Below are 23,398 nucleotides of genomic sequence, written 5' to 3'. Positions count from 1 at the left end.
ATATATAAACTATACGTTATATTGTTACATAAAAAAAGATATATATTTCATAAAAAAAGATATAATATACAATGATAAAATGAATATGTTAAATTAATATATAAGAATGATCGACATTGTTTTATATTTTCCATTACACAATGTTAGAAAGTTATTACAATCAATTAAAATACACAAGATATTTAATATATAAGCAATAACATAAATAACAATATTAAGAGGTTGCTTTATTTATTCAATTGCAATATTGTTTATCTTTCATTTCATCTATTGTATCTAGACTTATCATATATATATAACTTATGTTTTATTCCTTAAGTCATTATATCAATACTAACATTTATGAATGCGAGGTCATGAATGCAAGTATTGTATAAATATTACAGCGACGTCCTAGTCCTCATTGCTCGCTCTAGACATTATCTATAAATCCATTTGTAACGTTTTAGAAAAACACACATTAATAATCTTGTATCTCTTGTCTTGAGCAGTGTCTCAAAAATGTCGCAGACTTTCACCTAATTTCTTTTATAATCTCCGAACGCGGATTCAAGGGAAACCGTCATCGTCCTCCTCAGCCATCTCTTTGGCCAGCTCCAAGTCCTGTTGCTCCCTTTCTCTACGTTCTTCGGCAGACTCCAAATCCTTTCCGTATGACTTGGGCGGGTAACGCATCGCCTTGACGCTCTGATTGTGCAGATCCAGACAGAAAGTGATTCTTTGATGGAAGGCTAGCAGGGGTTCCTTAGTGCAGTAAATATCCGTGGTCTCCTTACTACGCATATAGCCATTTTCGGGATCCAGGGTAGCTTCAATGACCCCATCGCGAATCGCTTTTGCGACGATGAACTCCGCATCCACGCTAGAATCCAGTCCCAATTTGCGGGCTATGTCGGTCGGCGAGATGCGCGAGTAAGAGAGGCCAATGGAGCGGATCGCGGTTTTGATGACGTTGTGCCGCAGCCGCAGGATCAACGTGAACGTGTGATCTGCGCGGAATTGCGGCCCGAAGTTCTCCAGTACTTCACCGAACCGCTGCAGGTTGCCCAGACGTACCGCCTGCGTCAATTGAAAGTACGGAGCTAGAGCTCGTCGTAGAGCGGCCTGTCGGAATATCTGTCTCTCCGGAATGTCGCCTAGAAGAAGCTCCACGGCGACCGCCAGTTTCTGAACGGTTTGTCTGAAACCGACCGCTGTGGTCTGCGGCGCTTTGCGCATCGCTTGCACAAGGTACTTGTGCGCGGCCGAATACTCCAGCCTGGCGGCCTTTATCCTGCCGAGATAGTAAAGAAATCGGGCCCATTCGTTGTTGCTGGCCGATTCGGGAAAGGTCGACTTCAGCACCAGCTTGTCCGCTTGATCGTAGAGATTATAGTGCAGGTAATTACGTAGCAGGCAATTGATCAGAACTGCCTGACCCTCGAAGTCGTTACGCAGAGTCGCGGTGCGCAGACGAAGATGCAGAAAACCACGGATCTTGTCCAGCTGATTCGTCAGTTCGTAAGCGCGGGAGTGATAGAAGTAGCACTTGGCCGCGATGAGATCTATGGTCCTGCGGTTCTGCGCGGCGATCTTCTGGACCAGCAACTCGGAACACTGCACCGCCTCGTTGTACTTCCTGGTGTCGATGAGTCGGATCAACACCAGCAGGTGAACGTAAGCGTCGATCTCGGGCAGGAGCAACGATGAGGAACTGCGGAACTTTTGAACGACAGTCTGATTGTCGTCGATGTCCATCGGCTCCTCCACCCAGGCGAGCAGCGCGTCGCGCTCGGCGACAGACCTGGTATAGAAGCCCGTGACGAGGCCGCGCAGCACGACCGGATTAAGACGACGACGGGTGTTGGGCAGAGCGCGCAGAGCGCGTAGCACGAAACGCGGCTCCTTGTTCTGCACGGCCTTCTCGATCTGCCGGGTGTGTTCGCGGATATCGTACAGGGTCTGCATGTCGGTGTCCTTGCGCTCGCCCGCGCCGTCACCGTCGCCGCTCTGCGCGTCCGACGCGCTTGCGGGATTCACGGGGTCCACGTCCATCGCTTCGACGTTTCTGCCAGTTGGCACGCCCATTGTTATCCTCTCGCTTGTCCTGCTGTTGATCGAACGATCACGACGTCGACAATGCTTTAACTGACGGGTCGAAATTCTCTCTCGTGACTCTCGAATACTTAACCTCCTATTCGATTCTCATCGTCCCAAAGCTCGTTTTGTGCAAATTCACGCAAAGTTCAATGAGAAGTCAGGTTAGATCGTCCACAAACCATTGACGAGGTTAGATTCGCGACTCGACGTCGAGTACAAAATGGCCGCATTCAGCAGACTCAATCGCTAAGTAGCAATCGAACATGATTGGTTTCTACTTTCAGGTCCGACCAATCAGCGTCGAATTACATCGGAAAATCTAGTAATGTTGCCCAACTGTTGAGTCTGCTGAATGCGGCCAATGGTCGCATAATGCGTCGTCTACAATGAGATTTTAAGGAGACTTAAGGTGGAAGCACATAAAATTGCATAGGCGCATAACCATAAGCATAAGAAAATTGATTGGTTCATTTTCTTATGCATATATTTGTGGACCAATCAATTTCTTTATGCTTATGGTTATGCGCCTATGTAATTTTATGTGCTTCCACCTTTAAGGCGTAAGATTTAAGAAATTGACCACTACTTAAGGTCCGAATTCATAGTCGTTTCTCAAATCTTAAGACTAGAGAATTTCTTAAATCTATCCTAATGCGACCATTTCATTGGTTGAATAGGATAGCTCAACCAATGAAATGGTCGTATTAGGATAGATTTAAGAAATTCTCTAATCTTAAGATTTGAGAAACGACTATGAATTCGGACCTAAGTCTCCTTAAAATCTCATTGAACGCAGCCAATTATTATTTCCCATAAAGTCACTAGATGAAAATTTACACACGATTGCGCATCTTTGTTGATTCTTTGTCGATGCTTTTAGTTTAGTTCGTGGGGTAAATACATAAAATACGAAAAATAGACTAGACATTAGGGCCGGTATTCATAGTCCGTTCTTATATTTAAGATCGTCTTAAGAACCCCTTCAACCAATCAATAACCGCATTGCAGCTATTTGATTGGTTGAATGGGTTCTTAAGATGATCTTAAATATAAGAACGGACTATGAATACCGGCCAATATGTTGATATGTTGATATGTTTGTTGTTCGTTTGTATATAAAATAATATACTATTATAATCGTCCGTACATAATTTTATACAAGTTTCTGTAATTTAAGGAAAAATGTAATATATGTATGTGATATATAATTTATAATATAATGTATAACTTATATAATATGTATATATATATATTTTTTTATACATTATACATTTTTTCTTAAATTATAAACTTGCAAATTAATACGAATGTTTAATAATACACCTTTTTATCTATAGAGATACTTCACTGATGCTACACGTGAAAAAGTCCACCTCACAATCACAATACTGGTGTAAACAAAACGATGGCGGCTACCGCTTCGCGAGTGGAGGAGTTGATCAAATATTTTAAATCGCATAATAAAATTCGAGAGCAGCAGAGTCATTCGGCAAAGGTACATAGTGTGGGATGGAGTTGCGACGGCAAATATCTGGCCTCGGGTTCCTTCGACAAGTCCGTCTGCATATTTTCTTTGTGTCCTGATCGCTTGGTTGGTAAACATAACCTAAAAATATGATCTTTTCTAAACATTTATAAAGCGGACATTTTCTGTAATATTTTTCTACAATATTTGACATTCTCATTTTATACATTTTCATTACATAACACATTTTTCAAGCGGAAATGTTCTGTAATGTTTTTCTGCAATGTTTGACATTCTCATTTTTTGTTTACTTGTAAAATCATTAATTATGACAGAAAATTATATGTGCAAAGATATTAGTTAGCCATATATGTAATGAAATATAAAGATACCAATTGAGAGTTATTTGTTAAATCAATTATGAATATGTATGTATTTTTAAATAATTGAAGAGAATGAATATAAATTTTTTAGCTTTTATATTTTTTCAAGTTTAACTGATCTTTATATTTAACATTTTAAATCAGATTTGGTTACAATAGTTTGTAATGTAAATCTTTTTTTCAGAAGCAAGAAACTACTTTTAGAGGACACGGCGGTAGCGTGGATCAATTGTGCTGGCATGCCTTCTACCCAGAATTATTATCCACAGCAAGTGGAGATAAGACTGTTCGTATCTGGGACACAAGGACACAGAAATGTACAGCAAATATCAATACAAGGGGCGAGAACATCAACATATCATGGTCGCCAGATGGTAACACGATTGCGGTTGGAAATAAGGAGGACCTTGTGACTTTCATCGATGCTCGGGTAATGAAGATACGTGCAGAGGAGCAGTTCAATTTCGAGGTAAACGAAATCTCATGGAATAAGGACTCGGATACATTCTACCTGACAAACGGTCAGGGCTGTGTGCACATACTTAGCTATCCCGAGTTGGAATTATTACATGTGATCAAGGCGCATCCTGGTACATGTATCTGCATTGAATTTGATCCGACCGGACGGTATTTTGCCACTGGATCCGCAGATGCGCTTGTTTCCCTGTGGGACGCCGACGAATTGTGTTGTTTGAGGACATTTTCGCGACTTGAATGGCCAGTGCGTACAATCTCCTTTTCGTTTGACGGACAGCTGTTGGCAGCGGCATCCGAGGATTTAGTTATAGATATTGGCGAGGTGGAGACTGGCGAGAAGATCGCCGACGTCCCGGTGGAGGCAGCGACATTCACTGTCGCGTGGCATCCAAAACAGTATCTCCTAGCTTACGCGTGCGACGATAAGGACACCTACGACCGGAAACGCGATGCCGGAAGCCTAAAGGTGTTCGGCTTTGCGAACGATTGAGCGATCATTCTTCGTATTGGACTTGCATTATGCATTCGACAGATTATTTTATTTTATAGAAATATTTTGGTTAAGGGATGAATTAATGATATATAAACTTCGTGTAAATTTTAAAGCCATATTTCACACTTGCTGTCTCATAATTGACAAAGTCGTGCAGCACGATCTTTTTTTTGTGGGGGAATATATTATATACGAGATAAATATAAGAAATTTTTTACAAATATGGAAAAATATATAAAATAGAATATAATCGGGAAAAATATATAAAATAGAATATAAAATAGAATATCGAATTGTTTTATTCCACAATATTTATATAAACAAGATACGACAAAAATCTCATTAAGGTTGTGTACAAAATGTAAAAAATTTTTTACGAATGCAAATATAGAAAAATACGATATATTTATATAAACGAGTGTGAATATATAGATTTTTCATTCAATATAATATTCTCATAAAACACAAGAAGATACAACGAAAATATAATTGTTTTAATAAATACAAAGTAGTATATACAACATGTATTTCAATGAAAATGTTTATATATTTCACTTTACCGATCACATTCGAATCGATTTATTGATGGAACTTGAATTGGACATATAAACTCTTTTGTTTGCGGCTTGGTTGACATGGTTACTGTCCAGCTTGAATTACGTGAATCATGTTTTATTTTGCATGAAGATCATCAGCGGATCTCAGATGATCTTCATGTTGCGATGGCAAACCCGAATGAGATAAACTCCATCTGCGAATGTCAATATACTGTCGAAGACGACAGTGCGAATGACATTTTCAATAACGCTCCTAACATTCACGAGATTGACGAGGAGGACAGCGAGACCGAAGAAACGACAATCTTGGAGCAGCCTAATTCTTCTATTCCAATCAAAGAAGATGATGTCATTACACAGGAGACCAAGGATGCGTCGGACGACGAATCAGCGTATACAGGCGAGTCCTTTTGCTCTGACGAGTCCTGCGACGAGTCCGAAGTCACCAACATCGCATCAAGATCGCTGAATCCTTCCTCTTTGCACGACATCGCTAATTTTCAACGCAGCCAGAGTTCGAACGAGCAGTATGCAGATGTCAGCGAATCAGTCTGGAAGGATGAATCATATTCGATAAATGACGAACCATCTCGCGCGGCTACAGCGGATAGATTGATCAGGTCGAAGAGATGCAGACGATGGAACATGAGCTTCACTGACGAGGAGATGCGTAGAATCGAACGGGAAAACGAGCTGCTGCTGAGGAAGATTATGGCGCAGCAGAAACCTCGGCACAAGATCCTCGGTGAACGCAGTGTTCAGCCTAGGATCAGCAGTTCCGCGATAAATAGAAAGAAATTGCAGAAGAGGATAGAAGACGACAATATGGTACGTAATTTTTTTGACATCACAGATGTGCGTATCAAAAAAAGAAGTGCAATAGATATAGCGTTTTTATATATTTCTCTAATTGTAAATAATTTGAGTATAAACTGGTGAGAAACATAACACGAAAACTTTGTTTGCAGTTGCTTCTCAAAAGGATACAACAGGCCAAGTCGTGCGTTTTGGCGAATGCATCGAAAATGGGTTGTAGATTGACATTTTTATAGAGAGCTTTTTTTATAATTTAAAAAGAATTTTATATCATATTTAGAAATCGAATCAATCGCATCTGCTGATTAAGATAAATTTGATAAACTATTACAGCTTTACAGAGAAATAACATGAAGAAATATAAAAAAATTAAATCACATGAAGTAATACATTTTACTATTTTTTAAATATATATGTGAACTGTCAGTGTCATATCGTTTTGCTGAAGAGAAGCTCATGATATGTTCTTTTTCGACTTCTGTGAGGAAAAAAATTCTTACTTTTGAAAACATCACAATGTATTTTTTGTGACTTCTTTATTAAAACACAACGATTACCAGTCTTGAAGAATAGGTACACATTTCTTTCATTTCATACTTTGTATACGCAACCTTGTAAAACTTGTCTTGAAAATTTGCTTGAAGGTATACTCTACAAGTCAAGACTATAAAAAATCACAGTTCTCACTCGTCTCGAATAACTTAATTATCACTCGTGGTTAATATACCAAGATCCAGGACTCTCGAGTATCGCGATAGTTCTCTTTTCCATCTTTAGTTCCCCTTACATATGCATACACGGATAATATCGCAAGAGAAGAGAAAGAGTGTGCTGTAAATCAAGGAGCAAATTATAAATTTCCATATATAAGCCATGTATATAGTTGTTTCTTTAAATTAATACGTGCTGTGATTATAATATGAGAAACTGTATTTTTTCATTTTTTTTTTATGCAAATTCTGTAATTCCACATGTGCTATTTCCATTTCATTTGTAGTCGATCAATTAATATATATACATCCCTTATAACCAAACAAAAAAAAAAGAATAATCGATTATCCTGCATGAAGTACACCTCACTCACAGTAATTTAAAGTATCGCATTAGTATGCTTTAAATAATGAAATAAAAAATGAAAAATGTAATATCTAGATTTTGGTTTAAGAAACAATATGAAAATAACTCGTTCGAGAAACTATTCATATCTATGTGTTACTATCGTACAACAAAGTAATAGTAACAATCATATCACAAAGTACGCTCAGCGTAGTTGTAACAAAATATAACAATTTCCAATGCGGCTTTCGAATCCGTATATCACGGTCGCGGCAATTATATTGTCGCTGTTGAAACCGTCGTTTACTTTCGATTTTCGCCAAAAAAATCGTGAAATAGAAATACGATATCACAAGATAAAACATTGCTTCGTTCCTTCCATTAGAGATTAATCCTCGCGTTTCGTTCTCCACGATTCGGTCGATGACGGCGTCCATATTGTGCTGAGCGAACGAAACGGATCAAATCCGGATCGTTCCTGGAATAATTATAAAAAAAAAAAAAAGAAATGTTTTATGAATCATTCCACGTTAGACGTTTTTTAATATTTATTATCATTATTTACTTGCGTATCCGACTCTGATTGTAATGTTTGCGACATCATAGGCGGTGCAGCTGCACCCCAAGGTGCTGCAGCCCACACACCTCCTGTATTGATTCCCCACACGCCACTACGTTCCTCTCCAACCGCTCCTCTCGTATATGGTTCCCAATTCGTATCAACTGTCCAATTATCTACAATGTATTTAATGTACATTTGTTAAAATATTATTGTACATTGTATATACATTTTTTTTAAATCTTATATATTAGACGAATCTCATATATGTTATCTAATATTTTAGACGAATTTTGTCTATATTGTGTGTTTTTCAATAAGCGGTACGAGTCGACAAGCGTCATTTTGTCTTTTTACAACATCCAGTGAATAACAAAAATAGAAAGATGATGCTTGTATGTCACTAAATGGAAAGCATCCATTTTAAACTTAATTTAGATACTTTAAGGTGAGAAATATTCTCTCGCATGCATAACATTTTTTTTCTAAATAAATTGTTTAAATACCTTTCAAGTCAGACATCACAGATTTCTCCGTTGTCTTCGATTCCAATTGAAATCCATTTGTACTGTCTGCCATCAAATTTATCATAGGAGTAGGATCTTCCCACAATTGACATCGCGTGTCTTCTTCAGGTGTTTCCAGTTCTACTAAAGGCTCGTCGGTTTCTGGAAGATCGTCATATGGCACCAGCTCGCGTTCAAACTGCAAGATTCGATATGATAAATGAGCATTTTGAATTTATAATGATATTCAAGAATAAAGTTCATTCAAATTGTGATATTTACAGGATGTTCTGCGAAAGTATTGATGAAGTAACTATTCGAATGTTGCAAATCCGGCGGTAAGATTAGAGGCTCCGAATTGAGTGCTTTATCTTTGTCCAATGATGCAATACAAAGAGAGGTCGGTTTTGACATCAAATTATACTCGTTCGATGTTTGCAATAACTCCTGTGTCGACTGTGGTTTAGCATATTGAACATCAGTGCCGAACACCGTGGACAGATTTGACGTATTTGTTTGACTCTTGTGATTTAAATTGGAGAACGGCAAAACAATCTCCTGACTTCGGGCTACCACGTCACTGAACTTAGCTCTGTTCTCACCCCAACAGGAGGGCGGAGGCGGCAATGGAGTGGGAATTATTGTTCCTATGCTGCGCGTTACGTCCTCTTTTTGGTTTACGTTTCCGTTTACAGGAGGAGCTATAATAGTAAAAAATAAGAATTTTTATAAATTTTTTTATACAAGATACATATACAGTTAAAAATCACCATCTAATAAAGAGATACTAGTGTTTTTTGATTAGTATTTTGACATATTTATATGACTAAATATATTATAAATACGATTTATATGAATTAAAGAATAAAGAAAGAGATTGAGCGATTTATAAATTTAACAGACTAGTAGATTTAATATGGATTTAATAAAATTTACTTTTATATGTTATTATATTGATTCGAAATTTAACAATCTAACAATTAAAAACAAATATCTATAATAGAGAAATTTTGTTACAATATGTGACATTACATATGAATAACATACATTTAATGTGCGTTTTATCAGCTACACGACGTTTTTGCACTGTCTTCTCCTTCCGTGGTTGATTCTTATTCTGACGTGGTAACTTCAAGGATGATTCGACGGTACGTAAAGTATGAACATGGTGCTTCGTGCTAGATCTATTAGAGCTCGTCTTCCATCTATTTGGATTATTCTGTTTCTCCTTATCGTAGTCATCGTCATCACAGTCACCTTCATAATTATCCTTATAATCTATACATGGCACAGGAGGAATAGATTGAGGTTTGCTTTTCTTAGATATCGGTTTTCTTTGGAGCTTTTCTTGTTTTCCGCATGGTTGATCAAAATTCTGAATAAAAAATAGAAAAGAACTTTCATAAATCTTCTGTGGAAACAATCTATTTTCTCGGAATTAATGTCTCATTTTTGAGACAGAAATTTGATTATGAATATATACATATATAATTAAATATAATTATTTATAAATTACATTATATAATTATATTTAATTATTTTAATACACATATAAGATTATTTAGAAAGTAAAATACAATTGAGTTAAACTAAAATTTTTTATAATCCTTTAATAAATCGACATAATTAACACTTACTTTACAGGATGTTGTTTCATCATGAGTCGAACTCTCCGTTGTCGTGGATGAGGTCTCTTCCTCTGAAAGGTGAATGGTTTTTTGAACATTCGTTGATTCGAGCTTTTTCAAAGAAACATTATTGTGATTACTATTATTGTTTGCGATGCTATTCGTTTGTTTATTTCGCTTGTGGTCCAATTTGTTAATCCGATTGTTAATTATTCCCGCGTCCACTTGAATTTCATGATCGAACTTTGGCTCTTCCTTTACAGTCGGTTGCGTAGATTGAATTTTTCCTTTTCTGTTCGATGTCGGACTCGACTTCGTAACCATATTAACGGTATACTTTTTTTCTTGAATTAACTGAGTATCCATGAGCGTGTCATTCGTCACACAATTGTCCGATTGGGTTTCTTGAACGTTGTTTTGCTTTTTACTATTATTCTTTTTTTTCGATCCGTATGACGTATTCAGATTAGTAGTGCTATCTACATTAGACGGTTCTTCGCATCGCTTGAAAGACAGCAGATCTTTAGACTCGGTGTCCAATTTGAATCTGCGTTCCTCCTCGGTGGACCAGTCCGGGATCTTTAATCCTTTCTGCGTGTCTTTATCCTTACATTTCTTCACGTTCATCAATGACCAGTCCGGAAAACAAGCTTCATCCTTTTTTGTCTTGCTTTTATCGTCATTTGATCCGCTTCTCTCGTTCTTGTTAAGGGTACTGATCTGCGTCGAGTTATGCATCGAAATGTGTGACAGCAGCCTCAGATCTAGGGGCGGTTGTACCGGACTCTCTTTCGAGTAATTGGCTAAGGCTCCCCGTAGTATTCTATCCGCCTCGAAGAACGAAACCGCGAAAACGCTCGCCAATACTATCGACGAGATGCTAATGGCAATCCACCGTATTGCGCGTTCCCACGATGGTCTGGCGAGCACTGGTGCGCACAAATCTAATGAATGCACTGGCAAAATCGCCAATAGATTAAGTATCACCACACCATTTTCGACATTTTCATCTCCGTCTGGTCCTACGCTCGTCAACACCAACAGCTTCCGTTCCACACGCGACAACGTAAAATCTGGCGTGAATGCTATCTCTATTCTTCTAGTGGCGTTCGGATTCAGCTTGAAAGGCGCGCAATCGAGTATCTTGAAACCATAACCCTCGCAACGCCAGTCATTAATGTAGAAGCCGTAAATTTCAATCGGCAATTCCCCCGTATTCCTAGCCGTAAAAGAGCGCTTTACAGTGAGAACAGGAGTCGTAGCGTATTTACTACGGTCTCCTGAAAAAAAATAAGTATTATAAAATAAAATTTCTTTGTTTCAAGATTATTTTTCTTGAGATTAAAATTACCAAAAAATGTGCAATGTAAAAAGCTACTGAGTTTTCAATGGCAAAATTTGCGAAAGTACAATAACAGGATGATATTCATAAATATTATAAAGATCTTTCTTTAGACAAAGATGAGGAAACGTACATACGTTCGCAATCTTTAAAATGTTTATCCACGAGTTCAAACAACAGGGGCGTAGTCGATCCCGGCTTACGATTGCCGAATCGAAATTGCGCGCTCGCACCTCGACCACTCATACGTAAGACTTCTAAAATAGTCATATTATTTCTGGAACAGCAACGTAAAACGAACGTCAATACGTAACAACTGTATTGTATTATTCTTATCCCTTACTAATATTTTTCTCTTTTCCTTTATCTAATGGAAACACTTGCCTAATATATAAAAAACCAGAGGATGCCGAAGCAGAGAAGGGTGTATATGCCACACGAATCATCCTTGTTTCCAAAGGATGTAAATACAAAGGAACCGATTGAGACGCCACCGATATACCCCATTGTTTCTCGAATAGCTCTCGATCGGCCACATTTTCTTCTAACTTGAACTCCTCCGGAACTGTAGACGAACATTCCGTGCAAACAGGCTTAAATCTGCACAAATATTAAAATTCTCATCGATAATTTTCAGTTTAATTCGAAAAGGATTGTCAAATAAACCAAATGATCAATTATATACTTCGTTGGCAAAGAATGATAAAGACGTGCTCCTTGAGGATAGCTCCAATCCATGACCAGCTGAACTAACAGCGGACTCGCGCTCGGATTGTGCAACTTGATCGTTCTATACGATGTGTTTCCGACTTGCGTCAGTGGGAACATCAGAACGCTTTTGTTTTTTATACCGACCAACAGACTCGGCCAGTATGGCTTAATATTCACGTAAAACCGATGACCGCGCACTTCGGTTGTGTCCAAGCGCATTGTGACGTTTTCCCACGAACCATCCGCGGTAGAGTTGACGAAACGCGTGTGTCGCGTGTTCAACAAGTTCAAGTCGGAGTCGCGAGTGTGCGAGGGAAGGCTCATTGTATTCAACCATTGATTTCCTGCTATAAATTAAAATAAATAAAGTATTATTAATTTTAAAATATCTAAATAGTTAATACAATAATTTCATTGTAAAATAATTATGAAGATCAAAATACGACGATGAGTCTTAAATTTATAAATTGCAAAAACAATTAATGTATTATGCTTACTGTTGGTATCTACTGATAAACCTAAGTAACAATGTTGCTTGCAAGTCACCAAAGGATCGATCTGTATTGAGCCGACATTATTCTCGCCCTTGGATATGACTGGCATGGTAGCTTCCTCCAATGGGATGTATTTTATTCTGTCGTCCTTGTTTATAGATGCAATATGCGTCACTTCCATCGGTCTTGAAAATGTGGAGTGCACCTTCACTTGTTGCACACAGATCGATCCCTATCCGGCATTGAGATTATATATAAACTCACAACGGATATCTTGTCAAGGAAAAACTCTGGAAAAATCTGATTGTAGATTGTAACTCACAGGGAAGCAATCGGTAAAAATAAGCTTCTTCAAGGAAATCTTGCCGTGCGCAACCCGCATATACACCGGCAAAGTAAATCGCTCGTATGTCGTTCGCACGAAAACATCGCCGACAATCGTGTCTTCCTCGACCATAGGAGTCTTCACCTTGATCTTAAAAATCGCCAGAAACTCGGGCTTTATGTATTGCTGAGAAAAATAAAAATATTTATCGCAAAAAATATTTATCGCAAAAAAATCTTATAACTCAAGTAAATTTATCATGCGGAGACTTACGTTTCCAGAATGACTGCATACAGTTATATTTCGAAATTCCTTATCCAACGAATCCGCAGGACCATTTTGACATCCCATCAATTCTAAAACCGCACCCGGCATATTCACACCCCAGCTATGTAGCTCCACATTGACGGGATTTTGGTTTTCTAGCGCGAAAATTGCTTCATTCTCGGTACCGCTCCCCACAGTGCCAAAATTCATCGTTCCCATATCGTTTTCCTTTTCGCCCGGCATAACTTTTCTCAGTTTCCCATCGTAACTCAACACTGGAACTTCGGTCACGGATACGTTGGAGTGTATCAATATCGATGACTCCATTTTCACGCTATCACCCTTCCGTTCTTTGGCAAGTTGTAAAGAAAATATATTGACCTTTTGCTCGGGTTTTATTACTCTAGGAGTAAAATCTTTTATCTGAAAAATTCACATACAAAGATTTTTTTTTATATTTTGAGAAATAAAATAACAAAGGAAAAAATGCTAGAAACTGAATTAATTAAAAAAAATAAATTAAGTTTTTACCGTAAAAAGCGATTTCGCATTCGAACACATCGTAACATTCGTAATAGCTAGTGGTAATTTAAATTTGTTCACCACGCTAAAATTTCGAGCTTGATTAGATTGTGGAGAACAATAATGGGTAATTGATGTGTTTACTTCTAATCCACCCTGCAGCACTTGAGCTACCCATGGAATTGCTAATTTTTGATTAGAGCCACCTGGACCTGTTGCTTTTATTATTAATTTGCCTTTAAAGTGTTGCAGATCCAAACCGGTTTTCCCTAAGAAGATAAATACAGAATTATTTTAATTAGAGCGATAATCTCATAAGCCATTTTTCTATTACATATTCGATAATGTTGCATCTTACAATCGTAAACCAGCATTCCAATGGCGATTGGTATATCTGTCTCTCCTGGAATTATTGCTGGCTCAAAATGCAATTTTAATGCTTTTGATACAGGTGTATTTATAATATTCTACGACAAATATTTTGTTTGTTTAATATTTTGAAACATTGAAATTTTCTTTTTAGAAATTGCTTCTACACTCGAAAAAACTTAAATGGTTTGCTCATACAACTTACCACAACTTTGATTGCTTTTTTCGCAGAATTTTTTAAAGCAATAGGGTGGCGAATAGGCGGCTGTAATGAACCACCCATACCTAAATTAATTATTCCAGAACTCCCACCCCAATGAAGACCAGCTCCACTTTTGACCTCTACTTCAACTGCTACCACAAGGATCTCAGCAGTATTATTCACTTTAAATCTGCAAAAAATATTTCATATATATTACTTATATTAATATGTGTATGATATAAATATAGTATTGTATTATGTTTAATCAACCTAACATATGTCGAATGATTTTTTTCCGTGTAAGCATTAAAAGTTAGTCTGATGATAGGCTTCGTTTGATAAGGTAGAATTTCCCATAATTCTCGAGTACCTTCCGGCTCGCCCGATGGTAATTCTAATTGAAATTCTCCACCACTGCTATATACTTCCAGCACCTTTAATTATGTAGCAGATGTTTTAAATTATTAAAATGGCTATATATATATATATATATGTAAATATGCTTATATATGTAATCAATATAAATATTTCCGCATACTTGTAAAGCTTCCGGATGAGGATTGTGCATATATATAAGAGGTGTAAAAGATGCATTTAATGGTAACTTGACATCGACAGGTCGGAGTCTATAAGGACTACTAACACTTATTCCTTTGACCTGCAGATGTAGAAGCATCTTATTATGCAACACATCGTACACATATGCATAATTGAAACTATGATTGAAATAAGTTCTCTTACCTGATACTTTAGTGTCCCGTCTAAAGTATGTATAAAAAGGTGCGCATCGATATCACCTTCATCTCGACCAAGGAAGACAACATTAAATGTTGTATTCCCCAATGGTGGAATTACCTGAAGTAAGCACAACAATTATTAATATTAACTAATTCGATATATATATCTATATATTTTTTAAGTTAAAAAATAAATTCAATCAGAGATCTCAAAAATTATCAGCTTACTTATTATATAAGCATTAAAGTGCACTTTACTTTATAGTTTGAATTTTTTTTCATATTCTAATTATAAGAAGTTACCATTAAATCCCACTTACTTTGCTTTGAAAAAATGATGAATGAAAATGTCGTGTATTTCCAGATATCGATGAAAGATGTATGGTTTTATTGTGATCTTTGTTAAATATGATCACAGTTTCTTGGTGAGGAATACCAAGTTGTCTGGAAAAAAAATTAGTTTCTTTGATATTAAATCAAGACGCTATATTTTAAGCATATTATTCACCTTTCTTTGAAGTCCAAGATGCTTGGCTCAAAAGAAATATGAGAAAGCAAATCTTCCATTTTATCCTCGTCCGATATAGTATCCCTTAAAAATATAATATATAATACCAATTAGAAATTAATCATTACATTATTGCGTACAATACTTCTAATAGTGGAAATTGAAAATAGGAAAGGTATAAGAAACATTAGCTTCAAGTAAATCAGTCAGATACAATGTTAGTAAAGCAAATTAATTTAGACTATTAGCTTTTCTTGTGAAATGTGATATAATGAAATAAATGTATATTACAAATGATTTTGATGATGCATACTTTGTTTTAAGACATAAATTTTTTTAATCAGCACAGGATAGACATAATAATAAACTTTTAACTTCTTTATAATACATACATATATTTTGCAAAAAAAAAGAAGCAAAAAACCGTCTATATATATTTTTTCCCCTTTTTTTATAGATACATAACATGCCTATGTTGAATTATCTTATCTTTGTTTTATTAATGATTTTAAAGGTCGCTTAAGCTTAGTAAACGTTGCTGATTCATAAATGAAACAATAGTATGACAACAAGATAACTTCAATGAGTACAAATAGAACGCAGTTAAATATAAATATTTTTTTGCAAAACTTTGAATTGTAAAATCTAGCAAAGAAGCTTGCAAAATTTTTCACAATACATACGCAAAGTTTTTCACGATACACCCTATATGATTAACGTATCAGAGAAAGAAAGATTATAACGAATACCTTTCCTACATCCACTTACCATTATCTTAATGAGTATTATGCTTACCCAGCTCCATGTACTGTATTAGCAAAATCCTATAAATAATAGAATTCCAATATAACACCTTTTGCACTAGATATATATCACATTATTTTAATAAATTAAATAATTATTGACAATCATTTTATTATTCTTTACAAAGGGATAAGTTTTTTTTTATGACCTTGATTTTGCATTTACATCTCCTTAAATATTTAATATATGATTGTATAATATAATTGTACATGACAAGACTACTGACCTTATGCATAGATATTGGCATATTATCCAAAAGATATTGAACATTGTTGTCATCTTGAACAAAGGCTATAAAATATTAAAATATATTGTAATTCGAAGCAGTTTAAATACATGTTACTGAAATAAATATTCATGTTTATAGATGTATTTTAAAGCAAGCAAAGATAATATAAAGACAGTAATAATCGACAATATATATAACACACATATGACGAAGTCTAGTTTAACTTTGCTCAAATAAAATTTCTATATAGAACTTTGCATAAATAAAACATCTACATAAAAAGTGTTAAACATAGCATTTAAAGAAATGTATAAAAATGTGTATAGGAGAGGAAAAGAAATCTATAATTATAATATCAATAATTTATGCTTCACATATATACGTTTTGTTTTTCTATGAAAATTAATCTAGAATTATGGCAAACCACGAGCGTTATCTAATTCTTTCGAAGCGCAAACTATGACACGCATATATCGCACCTTGCGTAACATAAACACGTCGGCCGTGACAAGCTGAACGCGAGGAGGTTATATCGTCCTTATCGCAATAATTTCGCGAAAAAATTGGAAAAACATGGGTCGTCGAGACGCGCGGCTCGCCGGAACGCACGGGTCGCGTGACAGCGCTTGGCGCGTAAAGCTCGCGCGCAACGTGACCTTCGTCGCAAAGACCGTCCCGCGGGGAGCGTGTGTGCGTAAATCCGGAGGGTTTACCATCGCGCTTCTTCGCGAGGGTCGCGTCTCGACGGCTCGCTTTCAGAATAATTGGCTCTTGGAGTTCGCGACGGTTGTCATCATCGGACAATAAGCGAATCTCTTCGATCAGCATCGAAATAGTTACGGGAAGAGAGAGAGAGAGAGTGAGAGACAAGATGACAGAGAGAAAGAGAGAGAGACAGAGAGACAGAAATGTTCACCATTGTTGTGGCCGTGCAGCGACGGCCGGATTGGCGACGTCGTGTCCAGTAGCGTCAGCAGGAACAGATAATAGAACACCTTTAACTCGGGCATAATAACACCTACGCGGCTGATGCTGCTGTACTGCTGTTACGTCGACTGTTGCTGCTGTTCGCTATTTTGTCTTTAGCAGACATGAGAGTCCGCTTACGGCCATACTTCGGTACTATCGAAGCGCGCGGTATCGATTTCGCTTCGGGCTTCGGGCTCGAGCAGCGCGCGAAGCAGTCGACAGGAGGAAGCGCCATCGCGCCCTCTTCGAATCGTCTCGAAAAATTCTTATCATGCTCCAATTTTACATAACCTATTTGTATCAAGTATGTTGCTCTGCTTTACAATAAGTTATTATGTATCATCTTTAACATTTTAGTAATAATTTAATAATTTTCCAATAATTTAATATAAAGAAAGAAAAAAGTCCAGATGTGCGAGGTAACTCCTAGAATGAATTCTCTCAATAAAATAATTCTCTCGATAAAAAAGATATGTTACTCCGTTTTACTCTTTCAGATCCTTTCTTCTGTTATATCTACATCTTTCAATTTCCGTTTTACTCTTTCAGATCCTTTCTTCTGTTATATCTACATCTTTCAATTATTTTATGTTATGCATGGATTATTTTTTTGAAGTGAAACAACTATGAGACATATTAATTGTGGGCTTTTTTACGTACGTATAACGTATAGAACGTAATATTTTCAAAAAATAATTTCATCTAAATAAGCTCATAATTAAGTATTACTTTAATCAAACTTTAGTCAACTTAATCAATAATTAATATAGTGTTAAAAAAAGAGTTTATAAGATAAAAATGATAAAGTTTTTCACTTATGAGTCCTCCCTTTTATTTTCTTTTTTTTCTCTTATTTTCCACAAATTCTCAATCTTTTTTGTATTTTTTCAAATATTATTTATTATTAATTATTAATGTGTAATTATATTTTATACAGATTTTATATACGTTCTATTAAGAATTCTTATCTTTTCGCCAACAATTTTTTGTTTTCCTACAAAATAAATTCTAAATTATTATTCTTCTTCTTTCAAAAAATGAAAAATATTTTTAATTTTTCAATAAGTGGAAAGTATATAAAGTTCTTTTAATATCGATATTAAAGTAGTATGCGAAATTTATTGAAAAAATCTCAAGTATTTTTGAAATTAGAATGCATTCGAAAATTCTACTCGAAAAGAGTAATTGAATTGAATTAACCAATCAGGATGAAGAAATCTTATTTTGTTCTGATTGGTCAACTACTTTATTCCACAGATAAGATTTACGAACGCACTCTTGGCAGTATGAGCACGTGCGACAGTGCGACTGCAACCATAAAATAAGTAACAAGGGAACTAATTTATGTGAATTTATATAAAAAATGGGTAAACCATATTATGGTAAGCATTTCAGTAATATTATTTAAAAGTAATAATTTAGTTCAATTAATATAATTAATACCTGTATTACATATATTTAGGACAAAAAAATAATAAATCTTGGGTATATCGACAAAAGATAAAATCAAAGAAACTTAACGATACGAATAATACAAACAATGCAGATGAAAATGGTCAAAATTCTCGAATAATTGTGAGAAATTTGCCCTTTAAGGTATCTATTTAAATACTTAATCCAATATGTACAAGTTATTATTTGATTGATTAAAATTTAAAAAATAGCACTGTAGCATATATAAATATATATGCATATACACCTAGCACATACCTTTTAATATAATTTAGTTTTTTATATAGAAGTGTTTAGTGTTTTATACTTTTTTAGTATATTTTTTTAGTTTTATATATATTTAATTTTAAAAATTATAATTATATTTTGTTAGGTAACAGAAGAGGATATAAAAAAGTTTTATAAGCCATTTGGTGAAATTACAGAAATAAACCTTCTAAAGCGTCCAGATGGAAATTTAGTTGGATGCGGTTTTATACGATTTAAACATATGGAAGATGCTTCAAAAGCAATATTTAATACCAATAAAAAGGAGTTTCTTGGTTAGAATTAATTTGCAGAATTGAGTTTTAATTTCTTTTTGAAATATTTGATTTTAGCATAATTTTGGATATATTTATAGGAAGAACTATAAGTTGTAATTGGGCTATATCAAAATCTAAATTTAGAGAGAAACTTGAGAAAGATCTTTCTGGGAATCAAGAAGTTGATAAAGATGAAAAACAACTTTCTCAAGATGGTCAAAAAGAAGAGAATGAAGATAATAACATACAAAAGAAGAAATTCACAAAAGAGAAGGATAATTTGAACAAGCAGAAAAGGAGAAAGCTTCAGAAAATGAAGAAACAAAAAAAACGAGCTAGAATTGTAATACGAAATTTATCTTTCCAGGTTTGTTTTATATATACATAGTCAAGGAACACACATGTATGTGTATGTTTTAAATACTGTTATTTCAATAGTATTTTTTTAACAAATATTTTTCTTTAGGCTACAGAGGATAATTTAAAAGAATTTTTTTCTCAATATGGTGAAATAGATGAAATAAAGATTTTAATCAAACCTGATGGTAAACAAACCGGAGTTGCGTTTGTACAATTTAATGTTGTACAAAGTGCTGCAAAAGCTATACATCACGCAAATATGCAATCTCTTTTAAACAGGCCTATGATAGTTGATTGGGCTGTTCCTAAGAATAAATTTTCTGAAAATAATATAGATGTAAAACCTGAAATCAAAACTGAATCTACTGATGAAAATGAAGTACATGATACTTCAGAAATAACAGTAATTGATAATAGTGAGGATAAGAATAGTGAAGTGGATGCTGAATCAAACAGGTATTTAAAAATTCAAATTGTGTGTGTGTATCAATAGATCCAATTTATATATTTTTTAGAATTTTATTATTTTATTATAATATTTTTTCTAAATTTATTTCTCACATTTTTTCCATCTTTTTATCTTTCTCTCTCTGTATAATTAATATTTTTATAATTTCATAGTAAAGAAGTCTCAATGAAAAGTATACAAGAGGACACTGAATCTGAGGAAGAAGATATAGAAATTAAGTATGAAGTAGAAGATACTGATAATGAAAATGAAAATGATAATGATAGTAATGATGATGATGACATCAATATTACTATTGATCAATCTGTCATTAAAACAGAAGAGGAAAGTGAAAAGAAAAAGAATTGTTTTAATGCGAAACATCCACGACAAATATCTAATGATGTTAGTGAGGGAAGAACAGTTTTTCTAAAAAATGTACCGTTTTCTGTTAAGAATGATGAACTTAAAAGTTTTATGGAACAATTTGGACCCATTTATTATGCTCTTGTATGCATTGATCCTTTGACTGAATATTCCAAAGGCACTGCATTTGTTAAGTTTAGAGTAAGATTCACTAATTTAATTTATCTATATGTACAAATGTTAAATTTTATAAAAATTCCGTTTTATTTTTTAATAGCATAATTACATGAAAAATTTTTATTGTAGAACATTGAAGATGCTGAAAAGTGTTTATCGGCTGGAACTGAGTTACGTTTGCGTGATCAAATAATTGAAGCACATAGAGCATTACACAAGAACGAAGTAGGAAATAAAACGAATTTGAAAAAACAAAAGACTAAAGATTCCAGAAATTTATACCTTGTGAAAGAAGGAGGTAACAACGCTTATGTTCTATGTTATATAAGACATAAATATTATATATATTATAAAAAATTATATATTATATACAAAAAAATATTAGCACATCTATTGTTAATTTCTAGTTGTGTTGGCTGGAGGTCCAGCCGCAGTAGAAGTATCAATGTCCGATATGGAAAAACGTCTCAAATTAGAACAATGGAAATCGCAAATGTTACGTAACTTGAACATGTTCGTATCGAGAGTGCGGCTCGCTGTTCACAATCTACCGTCCAATCTTGATGATGCAGAACTTAGACAATTATTTAAAAATCATAGCGGACCTAAAGCTATTATTAGAGAGGTAATTAGATTAGAAATTATTTAGATAATATAAACATTATATTTAAAGAGGTAAAAAAATTGTGTAAGCAATAAATTTAATGAGAATATCTTTAAGGCCCGAATTATGCGTGATTTGAAAAATGTTGATGCAACTGGAAAAGGAAAATCAAAAGAGTATGGTTTTGTTACATTTACAAGTCATGAGGATGCGCTTAAAGCTTTGAGAAGTATAAATAATAATCCAAATATATTTTCCAAACACAAAGTAAGAAATTATAAATTTATTGCGATTAATGTTAATTATATTTATTTCATACACCTTTATCAAAAATTTTTTAATAATGACATATAGAGACCTATAGTCGGATTCTCGATAGAAAATCGTATTTTGGTAAATGCAAAGGAAAGAAGAATTCAGAAAAGTCGCGATCGCAATCCCTTGTGGTCTGGAAATAAAAATAAGAGGAAAAGCGAAGACAAGGAAGAAACATCAACCAAACAAGTTAAAGTCAGAAAAGTAGTTGAAGACGAATTGAATGAAAAATCATACACTGGTATTACTGGTAAATTAGGTCAGGACAAATTAAGATCAAATTTCAAACTTAAGTCACAAGCTGACTTGCATATGCGGACTATGAAAAAGCAGAAGAAATTAACTAAAACAATTAAACAATTGGAAGTTGTGAAAAAGGCGAAAACAAAGAAAATGCAAGACAATATCCCAGTAAGATATATGATTTCTTCTATATTTTATTCTATACATATTTGATTTATTACATATTTTATTATATACATTGTACTTTACTCGCACACAATGTGCACACACGCATTTTTAAATATTTTATTTTTTTGAACTTTATTTGTTTAAAATTTTTTTACATATAGTGTAATATTTTTTATTTAATATATGTCTCATCTTTTTACAGGCGATAAAGCAAGTAAAGAAATTTGACACAGATACGAACGATACAAATTTTAATATGCTTCTAAATAATTATAGAAACAAATTGAAAGATATTAATCTTAAAAAATCGAAGTGGTACGAATCCTCAAATGGATCTTAAAATGTATTAAAGTGAAAAGGATCATAATAATATATGTATTTAAGTATACATAATATTTTTAATGTATGTATGTAACGAATTAAAAGAATCATTTAACATAATTAAACATTTTAAAAATTAAAAAAAATTTCCTTTAATCACTAATTAAACTTTTACATTTTAATTTCTCTATGTCATATTGAATTATTTCATTCATAGTGAAACAACTATGAAACATACATGCATCCTATTCTTTCTCTTTTTAATGTCATGTCTTTTGTGTCTCTATTCATAGTATCATAAATACTTCCCCTTCTTGAAATTTCATTCGTTCTCCCACTCATGAGTGGTTTTCTTTCAAACTACCTTCAATAAAGTATACTTTAACGCTAAGCAAAGCAACGTGACTTCAGTCAGATTGTGATTTTTTTCATGTATACAACGTATCCTAGGTAAGATCTTCAAAAACTGAAATTATGCAAATTAAATTTTGACCTGTACCTCACTATCCTTAACATTAATTACTTAAATCAAAATTTGTTTTAATCTATGATTAATCTGTCATTAAAAATAATATTTACATTTTATTAATATTTTTTGTTAATTAGGATAGAATTATTAGTATTTTTTATTGGTTGGATGGAAGAAAAATTTAGATTGAAGAGCAAAAGATTATTTAGAAAAAAAAAGTTTATTTCGTTAACTTTTTGATCGTAGTTATATATTTAATTAGTTATGTAATTAATACATTTTTTTTGTTATGTATTTAATAAATTTTATTTTTTTTTGTGTTGAATTTTTAATTTAAATTTTTGAGATCGAGTTTTTAGTAGTTTTATCTTTTTTACATTGATTTTCTAATTTTCTTCACTTTTATTTTTTACAAATTAGTAAGAATTTAATTAATTATTAGAATGTTATTTC

General features: G+C 34.2%; 4 protein-coding genes across 9 annotated transcripts; 2 read left to right on the top strand and 2 right to left on the bottom strand.

The window, feature by feature from the left end:
- Positions 1 to 99: 99 nt before the first annotated feature.
- On the bottom strand, positions 100 to 6,277 carry Rpn3 (regulatory particle non-ATPase 3). Its single transcript, XM_083079100.1, has 2 exons — positions 5,853 to 6,277; positions 100 to 1,989 (listed from the first exon to the last, which is right to left on the bottom strand). Exons 1-2 carry the CDS (start codon positions 5,943 to 5,945, stop codon positions 550 to 552), a joined length of 1,533 nt encoding a protein of 510 aa, XP_082935226.1. The 5' UTR covers positions 5,946 to 6,277; the 3' UTR covers positions 100 to 549.
- Tex (THO complex 3 homolog tex) lies at positions 3,178 to 5,532 on the top strand. Of its 2 annotated transcripts, none has more exons than XM_083079092.1 (3): positions 3,178 to 3,218; positions 3,417 to 3,574; positions 4,112 to 5,532. In XM_083079092.1, the coding sequence occupies exons 2-3, from the start codon at positions 3,485 to 3,487 to the stop codon at positions 4,892 to 4,894; spliced, it is 873 nt and encodes a 290-aa protein (XP_082935218.1). In that variant the 5' UTR covers positions 3,178 to 3,218; positions 3,417 to 3,484; the 3' UTR covers positions 4,895 to 5,532. The 2 variants fall into 2 exon arrangements, with proteins under 2 accessions (XP_082935218.1, XP_082935213.1); XM_083079087.1 differs by having other exon boundaries at positions 3,190 to 3,218; positions 3,417 to 3,670.
- A 512-nt stretch (positions 6,278 to 6,789) lies between the features above and the next one.
- On the bottom strand, positions 6,790 to 17,691 carry Tmem131 (Transmembrane protein 131). 4 transcript variants are annotated; one of them, XM_083079000.1, is made up of 23 exons: positions 17,446 to 17,691; positions 16,527 to 16,591; positions 16,292 to 16,320; positions 15,497 to 15,580; positions 15,309 to 15,432; positions 14,993 to 15,106; positions 14,790 to 14,909; positions 14,522 to 14,685; positions 14,255 to 14,441; positions 14,039 to 14,147; positions 13,690 to 13,949; positions 13,165 to 13,581; positions 12,889 to 13,077; positions 12,570 to 12,798; positions 12,047 to 12,419; positions 11,746 to 11,961; positions 11,499 to 11,638; positions 10,029 to 11,299; positions 9,439 to 9,766; positions 8,674 to 9,092; positions 8,392 to 8,590; positions 7,892 to 8,061; positions 6,790 to 7,804 (listed from the first exon to the last, which is right to left on the bottom strand). In XM_083079000.1, exons 1-23 carry the CDS (start codon positions 17,537 to 17,539, stop codon positions 7,715 to 7,717), a joined length of 5,391 nt encoding a protein of 1,796 aa, XP_082935126.1. In that variant the 5' UTR covers positions 17,540 to 17,691; the 3' UTR covers positions 6,790 to 7,714. The 4 variants fall into 4 exon arrangements, with proteins under 4 accessions (XP_082935126.1, XP_082935107.1, XP_082935118.1 ...); XM_083078981.1 differs by lacking the exon at positions 17,446 to 17,691 and adding an exon at positions 17,009 to 17,372; XM_083078992.1 differs by lacking the exons at positions 14,790 to 14,909; positions 17,446 to 17,691 and adding an exon at positions 17,009 to 17,372.
- On the top strand, positions 17,044 to 22,623 carry LOC145959829 (RNA-binding protein 28). Of its 2 annotated transcripts, XM_083079021.1 has the most exons (13): positions 17,044 to 17,917; positions 18,048 to 18,154; positions 18,756 to 18,880; positions 18,961 to 19,094; positions 19,324 to 19,492; positions 19,573 to 19,841; positions 19,941 to 20,290; positions 20,456 to 20,849; positions 20,955 to 21,123; positions 21,233 to 21,450; positions 21,547 to 21,696; positions 21,784 to 22,155; positions 22,358 to 22,623. In XM_083079021.1, the coding sequence occupies exons 3-13, from the start codon at positions 18,862 to 18,864 to the stop codon at positions 22,493 to 22,495; spliced, it is 2,382 nt and encodes a 793-aa protein (XP_082935147.1). In that variant the 5' UTR covers positions 17,044 to 17,917; positions 18,048 to 18,154; positions 18,756 to 18,861; the 3' UTR covers positions 22,496 to 22,623. The 2 variants fall into 2 exon arrangements, with proteins under 2 accessions (XP_082935147.1, XP_082935153.1); XM_083079027.1 differs by lacking the exons at positions 17,044 to 17,917; positions 18,048 to 18,154; positions 18,756 to 18,880 and having other exon boundaries at positions 18,982 to 19,094; positions 19,376 to 19,492; positions 22,358 to 22,622.
- Positions 22,624 to 23,398: the final 775 nt, after the last annotated feature.

This window comes from Camponotus vicinus, unplaced genomic scaffold (assembly GCF_025532165.1).
Source record: "Camponotus vicinus isolate PSW18456_S1 unplaced genomic scaffold, iyCamVici1.0 SCAF_1, whole genome shotgun sequence".
Lineage (NCBI taxonomy): Eukaryota > Metazoa > Arthropoda > Insecta > Hymenoptera > Formicidae > Camponotus > Camponotus vicinus.
Note: the sequence above shows the minus strand (reverse complement) of the source record. Positions and strands in the feature narration are given on the sequence as shown.